At 40.6% G+C, this 15,357-nt stretch overlaps 1 protein-coding gene and 1 long non-coding RNA gene across 4 annotated transcripts in view; one reads left to right on the top strand and one right to left on the bottom strand.

The window, feature by feature from the left end:
* Positions 1-15,357, bottom strand: part of pard3ba (par-3 family cell polarity regulator beta a) — a 127,048-nt gene that overhangs the window by 17,485 nt on the left and 94,206 nt on the right. For all 3 annotated transcript variants that reach the window (XM_044109888.1, XM_044109889.1, XM_044109887.1), the window contains one exon: positions 10,129-10,240. In XM_044109888.1, the coding sequence (XP_043965823.1) occupies positions 10,129-10,240 (112 nt within the window). The remainder of the gene's footprint in view (positions 1-10,128; positions 10,241-15,357) is intronic.
* LOC122827208 lies at positions 6,445-9,690 on the top strand. The gene is made up of 3 exons (XR_006369994.1): positions 6,445-6,548; positions 7,396-7,482; positions 8,511-9,690. It is a non-coding gene; the product is annotated as an uncharacterized LOC122827208 (long non-coding RNA).

Raw genomic sequence — 15,357 nt, 5'->3', positions numbered from 1 at the left:
CCTGTGTGTGTGTATCTCAAACAGGAGGCTTGCCTGCCCTCCAGTGTACACTAAACACCCACACCTGGACCCGGCTCACTCCGAGCTCGTTAGCAGCAGATGGTAAACATACACACAGACACACAGAATGGGGAATGAGGATTACACACACACTCTAAGGAGTCTATTTTGGTAATAGGCCAATCTACTGGTAATTGTCCTCATTGTTAGTGTTTGTTTAGGTCTAAACTCCTGACCTGAGGAAAGATTTTCACATTTTATAGCGGTCGCGTAGAGAACTTGGCTGGATGTACGTCCATGTGTGTATCTGGTTTATTCTCTATATTCAAGTATTGAAATTGAGAAATGTAAACTCACAACGGCTCCAGAAACATCTCTCTGTCTGAAGCTGTTTAAATAAAGTCCAAATAAATTCAATATGTTTAGAAAAGTTGTTGGAGGGAAAAAAAAAAAGTGTTGTTTTTTTCTATCCCATTGTTTGAGAGTGGACAACGTAAACAGGGAAAACCGTCGCTGTGCAGCCAGAGAGAACATTTGATTTGTTCAAGCAGCCGTTCAAAATAACATCCTTTAACTGAGCTATTTATCTCCCCATTCAGCTGATAAAACAGCTGGGCTCTCTTGGGGTTGCTCTGATTGTTAGCAGCTTATGATGCAACCTTAGTCATAGCATACCCAAGGCTCATGAATCTACATGTGTGTGACCATGGCAGTGACCATGCAGCGCTGTTTATTTGCTGAGTTTGTCTCCCTGTTCCTGTCTTTCTCTGTGGGTCTGTTTGCCTCCCCCACTGTTTGCTGTAATAACATCCCAAAACGTCTGCCAGAGTTCTTGTTGTTCAAGCCCCAGTAGGTGTGTCATGTTGTGTGCGTGCAAGACACTCAAGTGGTTTCAGTTTACTCTTAACAAATGTGCGATTTAATAGTTGATGGTAGAAAAACGCTTCTTGTTTCTGCCATCAGGAGGCTAAATACGCCGTTTAGTCCTCTTTTTATACATAGGACCAGAAGATTTGCAGGTCATCACCACCAGCAGCAGTGAATCCACAACCTTGAGCTACCAGAATAAGTTTAGCTTGACCCGTTTGACCCAGAGGTACTTTGATGGAAGTCCAACTTCAGTAGCTCTGAGCTGCAGCAGGTCAGCTCAATCTTAACTCTCTTGCCTTGCAGAAGTATTAGTAACTGCTCAGGTTTTTCACTTTGTTCCGTTTTACAACCTCAGTCTCTTTTATTGGGATTTTATGTGGCAGACCAACATAAAGTAGATGATAATTGTTGAGTAGTCCTTTGGCTTTGTCTCTACCAGTGTTTGATAATTTGTCTTTGCAAAACAGCTCAGTCAGATCGGATGGAAAGCATCTGTGAAAATTACTTGCAACAAATTCTCATTTAACAAATTCTCATCTGGACACTTGCTGTACTTACTTTGACCATAAAACTTCAATTTCACATTTCAAAAATAAATTTGTGTAATGGAAACTCATAAATTTTGAAAAACCTAATTTTTGCTACGTTTTGACTATAGGATGAGGTGTTTTTCATATTGGCTGCATCGAAATTAGTTTATTTCAAATATAACTAGATGAAAACACCATTGCAACAAGTAAACAGATAAAAAATCTAAATAAGGGAGTTTAAAGTTTATTATTTTAACATAAAAATGGGTAAAAGTTCAAGGTGGTTGAATACAAGCCACCGTATCCCATTTGGTTTGGTTGCCACTTTGAGTTTTCTCACATTATAGGCTACAGAGTGGAAATCTCTACCTCAAGGACAACTCACTTCAAGTCCTTCTGGCATCTTAACTTGGAACAATGGATCTTCCTTTTGCAGGATGCGCCATGTGCAGATGTTTGCCAGCCCTGTAGCCTTTTGGCCCAGGAGGTTTCTTTGCCTCAAAGCTCACTGCTGGCAGCACTTTTCTTTATGAAGCACAGCCAGATGAGAAAATCCCAGATTTGTCTAACAATTGCTTTCCTCTGTGTGATAAAGAGGCATGCTTATTGTTCCAGTCACTTTATTTAAAATCCAGTTTGAGGAAAAAAAACAAAGGCAACATTTGGCTTTTCTGCTTAAAAAAATGGTCAAGCTAGTGTTTATAGAAGTGCAAAGAGATGACCAATGAGCATGGCTTCTGGTTTTTTATATGTGACGTAAAAACTGAGGCATACCAAGCAGATGTGGTTTAAGATGCTCATGAATCCATTTGTAGCAAAGCAAAATCTTAGCAGAGAAGAAGCACGAGGCAGGAGGTGAATGGGGAGATTTCTATCAACTTGCAGAAAGATCACACTCTGCAGTTTGCCCGGAGGCCAGAGACAAGCTGTGGGAATAAAGACAGACACCAAATAAGTCCCTGAAGGCCTCTGTTGGCCCAGATGGAGAACAGTGGAAGGGGGGGGGGGGTCAGCTGGGTGCTGCACAGCATCAGAATGAAGAGACTTAAAACAAGGGAGGAGAATACAAAGCCTCTGGGCTGAGGCAAGGACAGAGAGGAGGAGTCCGTGGTTAGAATCCCTCATTGTGACTTTGCTAAAAGTGAAGAGGAAGAAAGGTGAGGCCCGTGTGTGGGAAAACTCTTTGTAGTGGTTGGTAGAGATGTAAAACTGGGATGTTCTTGCTGGTTTTTAACTAACAGGAGTGCAAGAAGTCATATTTTGACCTGCTTTTGACTAAAAACCTAATATGTAATAAATAATTGAAGAAAGTGTGTCCAAACTCTTGGTACCAAGCTTGTTCCTGGTGCAAGTGAACTCTACCAGGGTTGCACCGAGTCTCTGAGCCCATTTGTGGTGCTCAGGCTTGGAACGGAATGAAATTCTAAAAATAAAATGGTTTCACGGCATTAGGATTACAGCTCTTACGTGTTACTTTGCGTTTTCTTTCAAATATTTTGATGCGAATGCATAAGTGATTTGCTTCTGGTATTAGCTGAATTGTGAGCTGATCTTCACCTTTTGACCACTTGCTACCACAAACTCTGCTGTTCTCAAAAAACAATTATGATAGATGAGTTAATTTAACAAAAATTTCATATTAGCCCATCACAGTAATCTCTACACATAATCCCTGAACTTTGTCTTTAGAAGTTGTGTTTAGATCAAATCTGCGATGCTGGAATGTCATCCCCTCCAGCATTTGTGCTTGATTGTTAGTACATAATTATTAATTTCAAGACAGCATAAATGTCACCTTGAATTTAGCAAACAATGTCGCCTTCTCTAAGTGCTGCTGTTCATAAGCACTTTTTTTTTTTACATAGCGCAACGTTCTTCCTCCCAAGTTCTCATCTTATGGTTGCCGTAGTATTCCCACATCGTCATGATACTGCAGCGACACGAGTGATGCTTATACCGCAGGAACAATACGACGTATAATTTTACTTTTTTTAATATTGTAGTATGCATTGGAACCAGTAACCAATCCATACCTAGTAGTGCTCAAAGACAGAACCTCAGGGAATAGTTGTGGGGTCCTTGCAAATTGAATCATGTGTTTCTATTTGCATCTTTAAGCCTTGACCTTTGTCTTTATTCCCATCAACAATTGCCGGAAGTCAGTCTTTTCTCCATTGAAGACATTCCAGTATCTTCTTTTGGATTTTTGTTAGGATGAAGCAAAAACTGGATTGAGGGACATAGGGCCATGTTTGGAATATTGAAGGACTGCATGTCCTTTCTAGCAGGGGAATCCCTAGAATAAGCAGAAACCCTCTAGGATGTCAGGTTTCCCTCTAGGAGCCACTACCTCTGTGCCCCAATTTTGGATAAGAAGATGTTGAAAATTGTGTTTAAAAAAAGACTACAGCCAGTCTGCATTGCCTTTGTCTGTAATTTTAGCGATTTCCTCCAAAGTATTGATGCTTTTGTCCATTTATAATTGAGCATGTAGGTTTACAAAAGAAAAAGATAAAACTACATGAGTGCTTTGGGACATTTCATGGCATATTTTGTCTCTTTATTCGGCTGTGCAAGGAGTCCTGAATTTAATCAATTGACTTATTTCCAGCTGACAAAAGCTCCTGTTTTCTCTCCAAGATGAAGCTTGGCACATTGGCACGGGTTTAAAGGCGTTTGATCGGCAAACAATACCCAAATGGTACGAGGCAATTTCACTCACTTTTAAGAATAAATCAATTTGTTTTGAGAATATTCATGAGCAATCATTTCCAGATAATGCCTTAACTCGGGAATGTTTCAAGGTATTGGTGCAAGACGCAATTACATTTGCAATGCAGAGTGAGGAATTATCACACCTGAATGGAGAAAGAATGAAATGAAGTCTGAATACCAGAATAAATACCTAATGTTTAGGGATAATCTCTGCAGCGAGACTTTCACTTCATAATTATCCTCCCTCTCTACATTAGCAGGGACGGTTTCCCTCAGCCAGTGTTCCTGCAGCTGATCACACTGTAGTTTTCTTTGGGCTATTCTAGGAAGCATGAGCTAAACACTAACTTGTGGCTTGAACTGCACAATTTTATAGACCAGAATAGCAGCCTAGGGACAACGAGCCTTTAATCAGAACAGGATTAAGGTTTTTCCAGTGGGGAAAAAAAAGAAAGTGCAAGAAGGGCCGGGTTCAACCGTACGAGAGCAATCTGGAGCCTAGAATCAGACTGAATTGGTTGTAATTGGTGAATTAAGAGGTTTTCCTCTAAAGGAAAACTGTGTGTGATGTGTCAGCGCGCATTTCACTGCAGTCTCCTGCAGTGAAATGAACTTTGAAAACAGCTTCAGTTTGGTCAGAGCTGAGGTCAAAAGCCCTTTAGATCAACACTGTGTGTGTTGCTCTGTGTTTGGGATGTGTTTTTATGTGTTTGTGGTGTGCCACCTCGTAAAAGTCTTGTTGTAAAACAAGAATAGGACTAAATATGTGTGCCTTCAATTATACATTAAACTCACTTGTGTGTTTCTACTTGACTGCACACTGACAATTATTTAGAAAAATACTGCACAGGATTTATTTTTTTTTTTTAAGTGAATAGAACATGGAGCGACTGCAAACGTCTCTGCTGCAGGTGCATCCTTCAATGCATATCGTGTTCATGAGGGGCATATGCTACCCTGATTAACACTAACATTAGGATGACATTAGCGCTGCCTCCCTCAGAGAAACACCCCCAGAGCAGCTGCTAGCTCTTCCTCACCTTCTTCAATATGCACAAACTAGCATCTCTGCCTCCCACTCACTGAGGAAAATTGACGTTTTGCAACTTTTCTTTGGAGAAGGTTGATAATTAATTGATGGGGATGACATTTTGTCCTTGTTACTTCTCTATACATTTAACTTTGGCTCCAAAAAAAACAATATTCAAACATTTCAATGTTGACAATTAGAATATTTGGCTAAAACTTGCAGAATGTCAGTAGTTTGTTGCTTTTGTTAGAGCTGTGATGCCTTTTTTTGTTATCAAAAGAAAGAGGAGTGTGGGTGCTCGGGCCGAGGTGTGTTTTTGACTGACAGTCAAGCCAGCAGGGGAGCAGAGGCACAAGAACGACCTAAATGTGGCTTACAAGCTGCAGACAAAGGAAAATCTGTTAGCATCGGTACTGAATATTAACATCCATGGCGAACCGATGTTACCAGCTCGTCTTTCCGATGGTAGCTGCCTGTTTGCATCAACACGGGGATCAGGTGCAGGACAACACACGCGTCCATCCGTGTGAATAAAAAGCAGACATGACAACCCTCATTTGGATTATTGTTTAAAGCATGAGGGTAATTCTCTGTGTGTGAGCGAGAGAGTGTTTTGGTTAGTCAGACCGTTTTGTGGCTCGTAGCCAACATCACAATCAGCCATCGACAGAACGATGATGTTTACTGCGTCATCCTAAATGAAATGTTAGTTCTGGCAGGAGGCCAGAGTTTATGCTATTTATCTATGGAGGCAGAGCTTCAGCCATGGAGCTGAGTTCAGTGAAATATGTTTGTCCATTTTATAGATTTGTTAGTGTTCTTCTATTCAAATGTTTGTTAAAACAAACAAAAAAAAAGAAATATTCTTTTGAGCAGAAACGAATAAGAGTAATCGATTAATGGTTAACTGGAGTATAGACTCAAAGTCCAAAAACATCTCAAGTTAGCTTCACTGGTTTAAATTCTGTAAAAAAAATAAAATAAATAAGAAAAACTCTATTAAGCCTCGTTTTCATAATGCAAAAATCAATCAATCTGTAAATGATCAAGAATACAACACTTTCCTATTTTATGTGCATCTTTTCAAATATGGTTAAAAAAAGGTTAAATAAAAAAAAATCTACAGAATGTGGCAAGTTTTTTAACTGCTTACTCGTCTGAATAATCGATTACTAAAATAAATGTTACATGTGCGCTAATATTCCTCTAGGTTTTTGGTTTTTACTTTAAAGTACAACTTCTCTGCTTCCACTTATTTCCATTTGTGCAGATTTCCACAAGACACCATCACTTCTCTGGCAAATCCTCCAGCAGTACTGCCCTGCCAGAGTGCCTGAATCCTTTATGAGTCAACCTGAAGCTGTCAGATAAAACCAGTGATGGCCTGTCACCCGGATAAAAAGGTAAACAAACTATATCAATACCAATACCACAGAGAGTTCCCAGATTTCTGACTTTTATTCCCACTCTGGAGTTGTTTCAGTCACAGATGAATAACTGCGGGTTCATTAGGACTGTGGGCACAGAGGGAAAAACATCATTGGGGGGCTTTGGCTTGTGGGCATGATGCACCCTGCACAGTTTAACACACTGCCCGTATGCGTGTGTGTGCGTAGGCCATATATCACGGTGACAGGCGGGTGCGTGTTTACTTAATGATGTGGGGGTTTATTTATGAAGTGATGGCCGACATGCAGGGGGGGGTGCAGGGAGAGATGAGGGAGAGATTGAGACAGCCCGAGGATGTGACATTAAAATATCATCAAGGTGATGGATGTCCGTGAACAAAACATTAGAGACAAGTACAAAAAAACCAGCTGCGCAGCAGATGATGAGTTGTATCTGGAGTTGGGTGAGCGCTGCACTGCGTGCGTGTTTTCTAATGACTGAACGTGTCAGCGCAAGGGCAGTTTTCAGTGACTTCTCTGGGCATTTAAGATACCATATGTGCAGTTGCTGTTGGCGGTATTGCTCAGGGTGATGTCTTATGTGTTACTCTCTTACATAAGGAGTGAAAAAAGCAATGCAAATCATTCAGTTTTTAAAACTGGATGCTACAGGATTAGTGCAGGTTTATCGACATTTATTTTAGTCACTATGAAGTCACTTTTTGTCCAATTACTGCAACTAGAGTATATATATATATATATATATATATATATATATATATATATATATATATATATATATATATATATATATATATATATATATATTTATAAATAATCAAGCTCCTCTGTCTTCTTTTAGTGCTAACCAGACACAGCCAATCGGAGCTAGGAGGCAGGTCTTGATGTCACTCATGTCTCTGTGTGGTGCTGCTCAACCCCTGACACAGTAAGTTGTTTCTCTTCCATTAGTACAGTAAACAGCGAGTACATGAGGATGATTGACAGCACTAAGACCCTCCACTTGTCTGTCTCATACTGTCACAACTTGGTGACCGTCTTGATAAAACGGTCACCAAGTTTTATTGAAACTTGGTGACATCTATCTCTTTATTCTAGTGAGCTAGCAATATGTAAACATTTTGTTTAAAAAAGTATGTTTGAATCAGCTGTATTGGAGTAAAGAACTATTGCTTTAATGGTGGCAAGTGGCCAGAGCAAAATACAAAACATTGCTAATCATTTGGCGCTCATAAAATATAATATTGGTAACCTTTGATTTGATCATTGTTAATGTTCTTTTCTAGTTACACAATAACATTAAAGTAAAATCCAAAAATAATGTGTATATTTTCTAAATATGCAAAGGAACCACTGGATAATCATAGAGTTGACTGTAGGAAAAAGCTGGGACAACATCATCTTCTGAGAAATGGGGCGTCTGCAGGAAAATGTTCCAGCCAACTCATCTCATGGAACAAAGGAGATGAAACTTGCCATGTACTTTCAAGCTTTAATTGGCCATCAAGACATTACAGAGAGTCTATCATTAGCATATAGAGAAAATAGAGTGAGTGCAGCTCTGTGATTGGCATAATTACAAGGATGACCTATCCACAGACAGTGAAACATGGCGGAGGGGTCAAATTAGAGACGGATGTGGAGACAGATACATAGGAGGATCCGGGGTTAGAGGGAGGAAACAAAGGGACAAGAAGTCACTTCTGAGCACAGTGACACTTTCAAAGATCTCCAACTCTTCTCAGACTGCTAAATGAAGCGCCCACAGCCTTTCATCCCCACTTTTGTTTCTATCTCTTTATTCTAGTGAGCTAGCCCTATCTTCTGGCTCAGAAGAGCCAAAGTAGACATACCGGTCCCTTTCAAACACACATAAAATACTCAGAGGAAGAATGACACTCCTGGCCTTGTGTGAAGAGCTGTGAAAACAGTTTTTTTTTTTTTTTATGTTTCAAGGCTGCAGATACAGGCGAGCATAAAAGAGCAGCGCTGCGTGGCGGAGGTGGCGAGGAAGGTGACGACTAAAAGCCTGATCAAACAAGGCCGACGCGAGCAGCTCACTCAAGTGGTCTGCATTTATGCTCCACTCATACCACACACAGACTGGAAATAGGCAAATGTGGAGTAATATCCTGCTGAATCAAACACCGACAGCTCCACTCTGTCGGCAGCTGAAGCTGAACAACCCTCAGCGTATGAACAAATGAGCCCACTTCTGCCCTCTGCTTCACTCTATTATAGCCCACGTAATAAGAGTTAGTCCTATTTTATCTTAAAACAAACTCTAAATTTGTCACGTTTTGTCAGATCAACTCAACTTTGCTGATATTCCTCTATTTCTTATTTAAAACAAGTTTTGAGGGGAAGCCTGGGTAATGTACGACGAAGTACGAGGGTCACCGTAGAGATCAGAAAAAAAGTGCATTTCAACCAAAACACTATTATTTTATTTCAAAAATTATTAGTGTCGACATTGATGATTATGATTTAGGTTTTTATTTTAAATTTCTGAAATAAATGCTGATGCTAACAGTAGTTCATTGCAGCCATTTGCTAAATGCATCACAGAAATCAGCCTAAATTAGCTAAAACAGGTGATCAGGTTTTGTCAACTTATTTGCTTAATAAAATCGTCCCTAAGTTGTCTATGTAGAATTTCTAAAGGCAATAAAAAAAATGTAAATGCAAAAACTTTCTGGTGTCATGTTTTTCCTTTTGTTTACCTCACTTATACAGATATCCTCAGTGTTTTACTGTTTCCATTCTCACCATGACTGAGAGCAGGTTTGTGCGACTCCAGCAGGAGTGTTTCATTATCAGGCTCCTCAGGGGAGGAACCTGCTGAGGCTTCTCACTGTGGACACCACTCTTTTTTTCCCTCTCGTCGTACAGGGAAAAAACATTTCGATCAGAAGCTGCAGCGCATACTCACTGTGCTTTAATTGCATCAAAGTTTCTGCACAGGCAAACTGAGAAAGGAACGCAGGGAGCACAGGAGGTTATGCACTGAGTGACAGAGCCCTGCAGGCCTAAACGACAGAAAGTCTGCCGTGCCTGGGAGGGCCTAATGAAGACTGATTCACAGGACTGCATTGCTCAATAAACACTAACTACAGCAGGTGAGGAGGGGAGCACAGCTGGAGGCAGGTCGTGTCAGCTGATTGGATATCAGCAACAACGTCTGTAAATCCATCTCATATTTCCCCACATGGCTCTGCATCCGTCTGTGCTCTGGTGGATTACTAAAAGATAAATGAATCCAGCTGTGCAGAAATGCCTTTGCAGATCACTGAGGTTTAGATGAAGAGCGTCTGATTGGATCAAAGTGTGATTTTCTGCATCTTTAGGCTGACCGTAAAAAAACCCCTTGTTTAAAATGGGTGATAAATGGCTATCGATTCGCAGGCTGAGTATGCTGAGTTTGCGAGTGTAAAGAAGTAAATCAAATGATTCCTCAGGCTGGATCAATGATGGTTCAGGGACACTTAGCTCTGCAGCTTAAAAGAGGCAACAAGCAGTCTGGCGCTTTAGTGCACTGCTACTCGAGGAAGGAAAAAATGGCATGCTAACTCACCCGATTTGGGTCGTGCTCCAGAACTCTGCGTCTCGCCGCCTCCAGCTCCTCGTAACCCGGAGCGGCTCGGGTCTGCTGGTACTCCCTACGCAATCCCTGGATCCGCTGATCGCTGGAGAGAGAGAAGAAGGCAACATCACAATTAGGCAAGAAGAGATGATTAATTAAGACTTGGAGGTTGTGGAGGCTGGAGTTAAAGAGTAAAAACAGAGGAAGAGGAAGCATATGCGGCTTAAACTTTCATTACATTGACAGGTCGTCTTTTTCTCAGCTGCAGCAGCCACTGACAGCAACAGGGAGGCAGAATATTCAGAGGACAGCCTGAAGAGAAATCTTACACCTGACAGCAAACCCGGTGGAGAAAACGGTAGCAAATAAAACACTTAAACCACTCCAGTCAGACTAGGCTAAACAAATAAATAAATACATAAAACCCTAAAAAACAGGAAGTACTGGTGTAGTGATGGGAACAGGACAGAATGGGGACAAAACTTAAAGAGAAACTTCACCATCATGCTCACTGGACCTTAATGCTGGATAAGCTTCACACACCTCAGAGTACACGAATAAACCAGGGTGGGGATGAACACACACGAACACACACAGCTATTGTCAAACAGCACACACATGAGCGAACACAATCCCAGTCTCTGATCTGGGTTAACTGGTGGCTGAGGGAAAAATGGCGGCTGACTCTGACACTCATAATTTGCTCTCAGAAGTTGTTTGCAATTATTTCTTTCATTACAGTTTTTGTGCTCTGTGTTCTTTTCTGAAGAAAATAACTAATGACGATTTAATTTTGGTGATTAATTTGATTAAATAGGCAGTCTGCAGATTTGTCATTTATGCCTTGTTAAACAATATTAGAAAAGATATTAAAATTATTTGCTTACAAAGAAACAAGTAATTCAATTCCTTTTTTTGCAACAGAAATTAATACAGGTGAAGATGAAACTGATGCCACCTGAGGAGTTTTTGGAAGAACATATTGACAAAGTTTCTTTTTAATCTTATATTCTTGTACAGTAGTCCTTTCTAGCTGGGGAATCCCTAGAATAAGGTGTATGTCAATAATCAATTAATCACAATCAGTGCAATCAACTGTTTCAGCAAAACATTAAAAAGTCAAGTAAATTTTACAGTATTGGATTATAATTGGACTCAACTTGACTGTAGTTGGAACTGAATCTGACTATTAGATTGGAATCAAACTGGATTCAATACAACTGGCAACAAATAAAACACTTGAACTGAATCAATCAGAACAAACATTTAGACAGCAAACTTTCCAAATCAAGATCAAAGTTTGTAAAACCCAAATCTGCACGAGTGTGTTTTTCTGCACGACTACAATCTCAAGGTTGTATAAAAGTGTATCTGTACGTGAGCTCATTCGGTATGCGGGACACTCGGCGAGGACGTGCTTCTCACCGAGCGTACGTATGCTCACTCCATGCAGCCCGTCTTCCAGTCGTCTCACTGGGGACGGACGGGCTGAGTCACTCAAACTTCTGAGCCACTATGTTTAGATTCCCATGCTGCACAAATCTGTGTGTGTGTGTGTGTGCGGTGTGCACTTGTGTGTGTATCTGCTGGCACAAAACCCGGCCCTGATATTCTGCCAACAGGGGGCAACTCTCTAAAGTCTCTGTGCTGCAGTGAAACGCCTGTGCAGATTTTTCTGCTGCATACTGACGGTCATCAGCCTGTTAGGCACAAAAACCTAAACATAAAAACATAAAAGCGAAGCTTTTGTCTCATTTATTTGTTGAATTTACCAATCAGTACCACCTTCACATAAACAAACAGATTCAGAGCATAGATGCAAGTTGTCTTGGGTTTTTTTTCCCCGTTTTTTTTTTTCTCAACGCCACCCGTCTTCCAACGATCCCATTAGCCAATCCCTGGGCTCGTAATTAGGTCTGCCATTTTGATTGAGCGCTCGTGTCGCTCTCCAAATGAAACAACACTGTAATTATCTCATTACACCCCGGCCTCCATCACTGACAACGGCAAATATTATCATATTAATGGCTGAGGACAGAGGCTGATTCTGGATAAAACGTTAGTGAAGAGTGATTTTGGAGGTGGCTGAGGTTCGTGAAGAAGCACTGATGGCTGAATGAGTGCATCTAGTGTGTCCAATCATCCGTCTGCACATTGCTTTTTATATAGTAAATTAGAATATTACTAAAAAAGTTATTTATTCCAATAAGAATTCAAAGAAGTAAAAGTTGTACTAAAATTCCTCTCTCACGATATATTTGTTTTACTTGCATGCTGTAAATTCAGATGCAGCCAAACACCTAATTGGAAAGTTTGTGAAGCAAAATCTATGCAAGAGTTTGGAGGAGATTTACTAGGAGCAGACAAAAGCAGGACCACTGCAATGATCACAGGTGTAATAAAATAGTACTCAGCATTATGTCCACTCACTGCTTTTTTGCATAATTTATTTGATCACATGAGGTAACAAGCCTGACTAGGAAGAATAACTGGCACAGAAAATGGATTGAGATTAAATGTGGAGAAAAAGAATGTATGAGGGGAAAAAAACACAACATAAAGACCAACACAGGAGACTTCGAAATGACCAGAAGACAAAACTTTCTCTAGTGAGAATAAAAGCAACAGTTTTGTGAGAAAAAGTCTGAGTAAATCCTGCGGCGCGAGGCTGTGTGAGGGCAGACTAATTAGGAAGCGTGCGCTGCTGCTGGCTGATTTAGCGACTAGTTCAGGCTGTGGACGGCTGATTTGAGGAAAAAGTTTGGGCTTGGATTTTCCTCACATCAAACTGTGAGGTTTGTTTGACTTCTTGGTGCAACACTGGAGCCAGACAGCGACTCAGAGAAGCTCAAAGCGTAAAAGATGTTCTGATTGCCTTGCTGGGATAATGAACTGTCCACATAATCCCAGACTCCAGTTAGTCTGGTTCAGACAAACCTTTTGAAAACACAACAGATTTTACTTCCTTCAACTCTAACGCCTAAATCCAAAAAGAGGAAGAAGTCTTAATAATTACACAAATCATCAATAATAGAAGAAGTATAATATGTTTTTGCACTGCCATGACTTCACCAAAATAATTTCTAAATTTAATTACTACTTTATGTTGAGAAATAATAGGTTTCCTCTATAATCCCTCTTTGTTTTCACTTTCCGTTTTTGACTTCTTGCTGTCCTGGGATCCAAATATAATGTGTAAAACAACAATATACCTTTTGCTAAGATCTTTTAGCTTCCGTCTAGAAGCCAGCAAAACTTTTTCCTAAAGACCTGTGAAATCACACAAATCAGCGTCTCATGGATTGTGTAGCATTGTCTGATAATATTTCAGTAATTAGTCACACCTGTCCAAAGTGATTTAAGATGCCTACTTCCTGGCGGTGTCAGGTAAACTTAGAGGCATGTAATCCTGCTCCCAGCGCTTGAACCATGGCGGAAGATGCGGGAACCCTCTCCCAGATGTGTCACTTATGTAGCCGACAAGCTAACCCTTGCCTTCCTTTTCTCTGGCTCTAACAACACATCTCTCACGCGCCTTCACATCTCTGCACTCTAACCTCCCGCTCTCTCGCTTCCCTTTCATCTCGTCTGCCCGTTTTTTTTCGCTCGCTCCAGCTACAAAGACTGCCTTCTGGCTAATAAAATTTGACAAGCATAGCCAACCTTTTTTCTCCACAGGTCAGCCTCTAGCAAAGCTCTAATCAAATGTGACGCTCATCAGCGTACACACCTGCCATTGAGGGCCTAATGAAAATGTCTGACAGTAAATTAGGGAGACAGAGCTGCGAGTCCACTACTGTTGAGAGGGAAGAGGGTGGGGGGAGAGGAGGAGGGCGCCAACATGTTTCAGTTAGTCAAACTTTGCAGGCAATGGCAATCAGCGCACTGATGCAGAGGCACATTTAGCAACAAAGATGGGCTGCGTTCGTCGGCCATCTTCTACATGTTTAATGAGCACATTTGCAACTATATCATTAAAATTGTAAGATGTGAAAGGAAGAGCTTCGCCTGCAGCAGACTACTGGTGGACCATAAGGTCAACCAGAGATGTAAAAGGCTCGCATAAATTTACAGTACATCAGCGGCAAGCTGTAATTTGTCCTGCAGTGGTTAAAATCGGCCGACCGCACACGGCATTGTTGCTAGGCTACGCTAGGCTTCTTACTCACTATAGTACATGTTGGTGGCAGCGTCTATTTCTGACTGTGTGACTTATTGGGTGCTTTAAGGGATTTATGACACTTTAAGAGACTCTTGTTTAAGGTCACCTCTCAACATCTGAATCTGATTGAAGCCTGGAATTTGACTAGGCCACTCCTAAGCTTGGATTTTATTCTTTTTTTTTAAAGCCATTCAGAGGAGCGGCATTCTGGATTATTGTCCCTCTTAATGAGCAGATTTGGCTCTTTACACAAGACGCTTTTTTGGATGGAAATACGTCTAAACTGGATATGTTTTAAAATAAGAACAAGAAAAACACTGTTTTAAAAGTAATAAATGGTAGAAATACATTTGTAAAAGTCTTTTTATACCTGACATCTGAGAAATTACTTACCCTTATATGATAATTTTGGCACACTTTTCATTTAAATACAGAATTATGAATGAATTTTTATGCATCTCTCATTAAAAATGACTCCATGAATATCAAAGAGAAAGCTGCCAATCTAACACCCTCGTGGGTTAAATGTGACAGATAAAATTATGCTTCACCTTATAGTGATTGAACAATGTTTACCGCTCAATATTTCCTATGAATAAAATCAGAAAGTGACACAAATGAAATGTTTCCTTCCCAAAACTTATAGTTTGCACTTTTATCTTCAGGTCCTCCAGTGAGGAAAAACTGCAGCTCATTTTTCCTGCTTGGTGTCATTTCAAGTCCTTTGCATCATTTTGAAACACCACAATTATTGTCTTTATTCTTGAGTGCCACGTAAAAACGGCTAAACCTCTCTTTCGTTCGCCACAATTTGGGTTTATTTTTAGAAAACCTGCGTGGAGTCACCGACTTTTAATTTAATATTAAAGATCTCTGTCGCTGATATGTGAGGAGTTAACAAGCTAAAGAGTGTTCGTCATCCATCATGCTGACGCTTGAAGCCGCCCTGTTTCAACGACGAGGGGGAGAACCGGAGAACCAGATAGGTGACACATCCGCAGAAACGGAGCGAGTACGAGGGAGGAATGGAGGACGGGGAGAAAACAGGCTGGTAATGA

Source organism: Gambusia affinis, linkage group LG24 (assembly GCF_019740435.1).
Source record: "Gambusia affinis linkage group LG24, SWU_Gaff_1.0, whole genome shotgun sequence".
NCBI classification, from domain to species: Eukaryota; Metazoa; Chordata; class Actinopteri; order Cyprinodontiformes; family Poeciliidae; genus Gambusia; species Gambusia affinis.
This window is presented reverse-complemented; position numbering and strand designations above follow the sequence as displayed.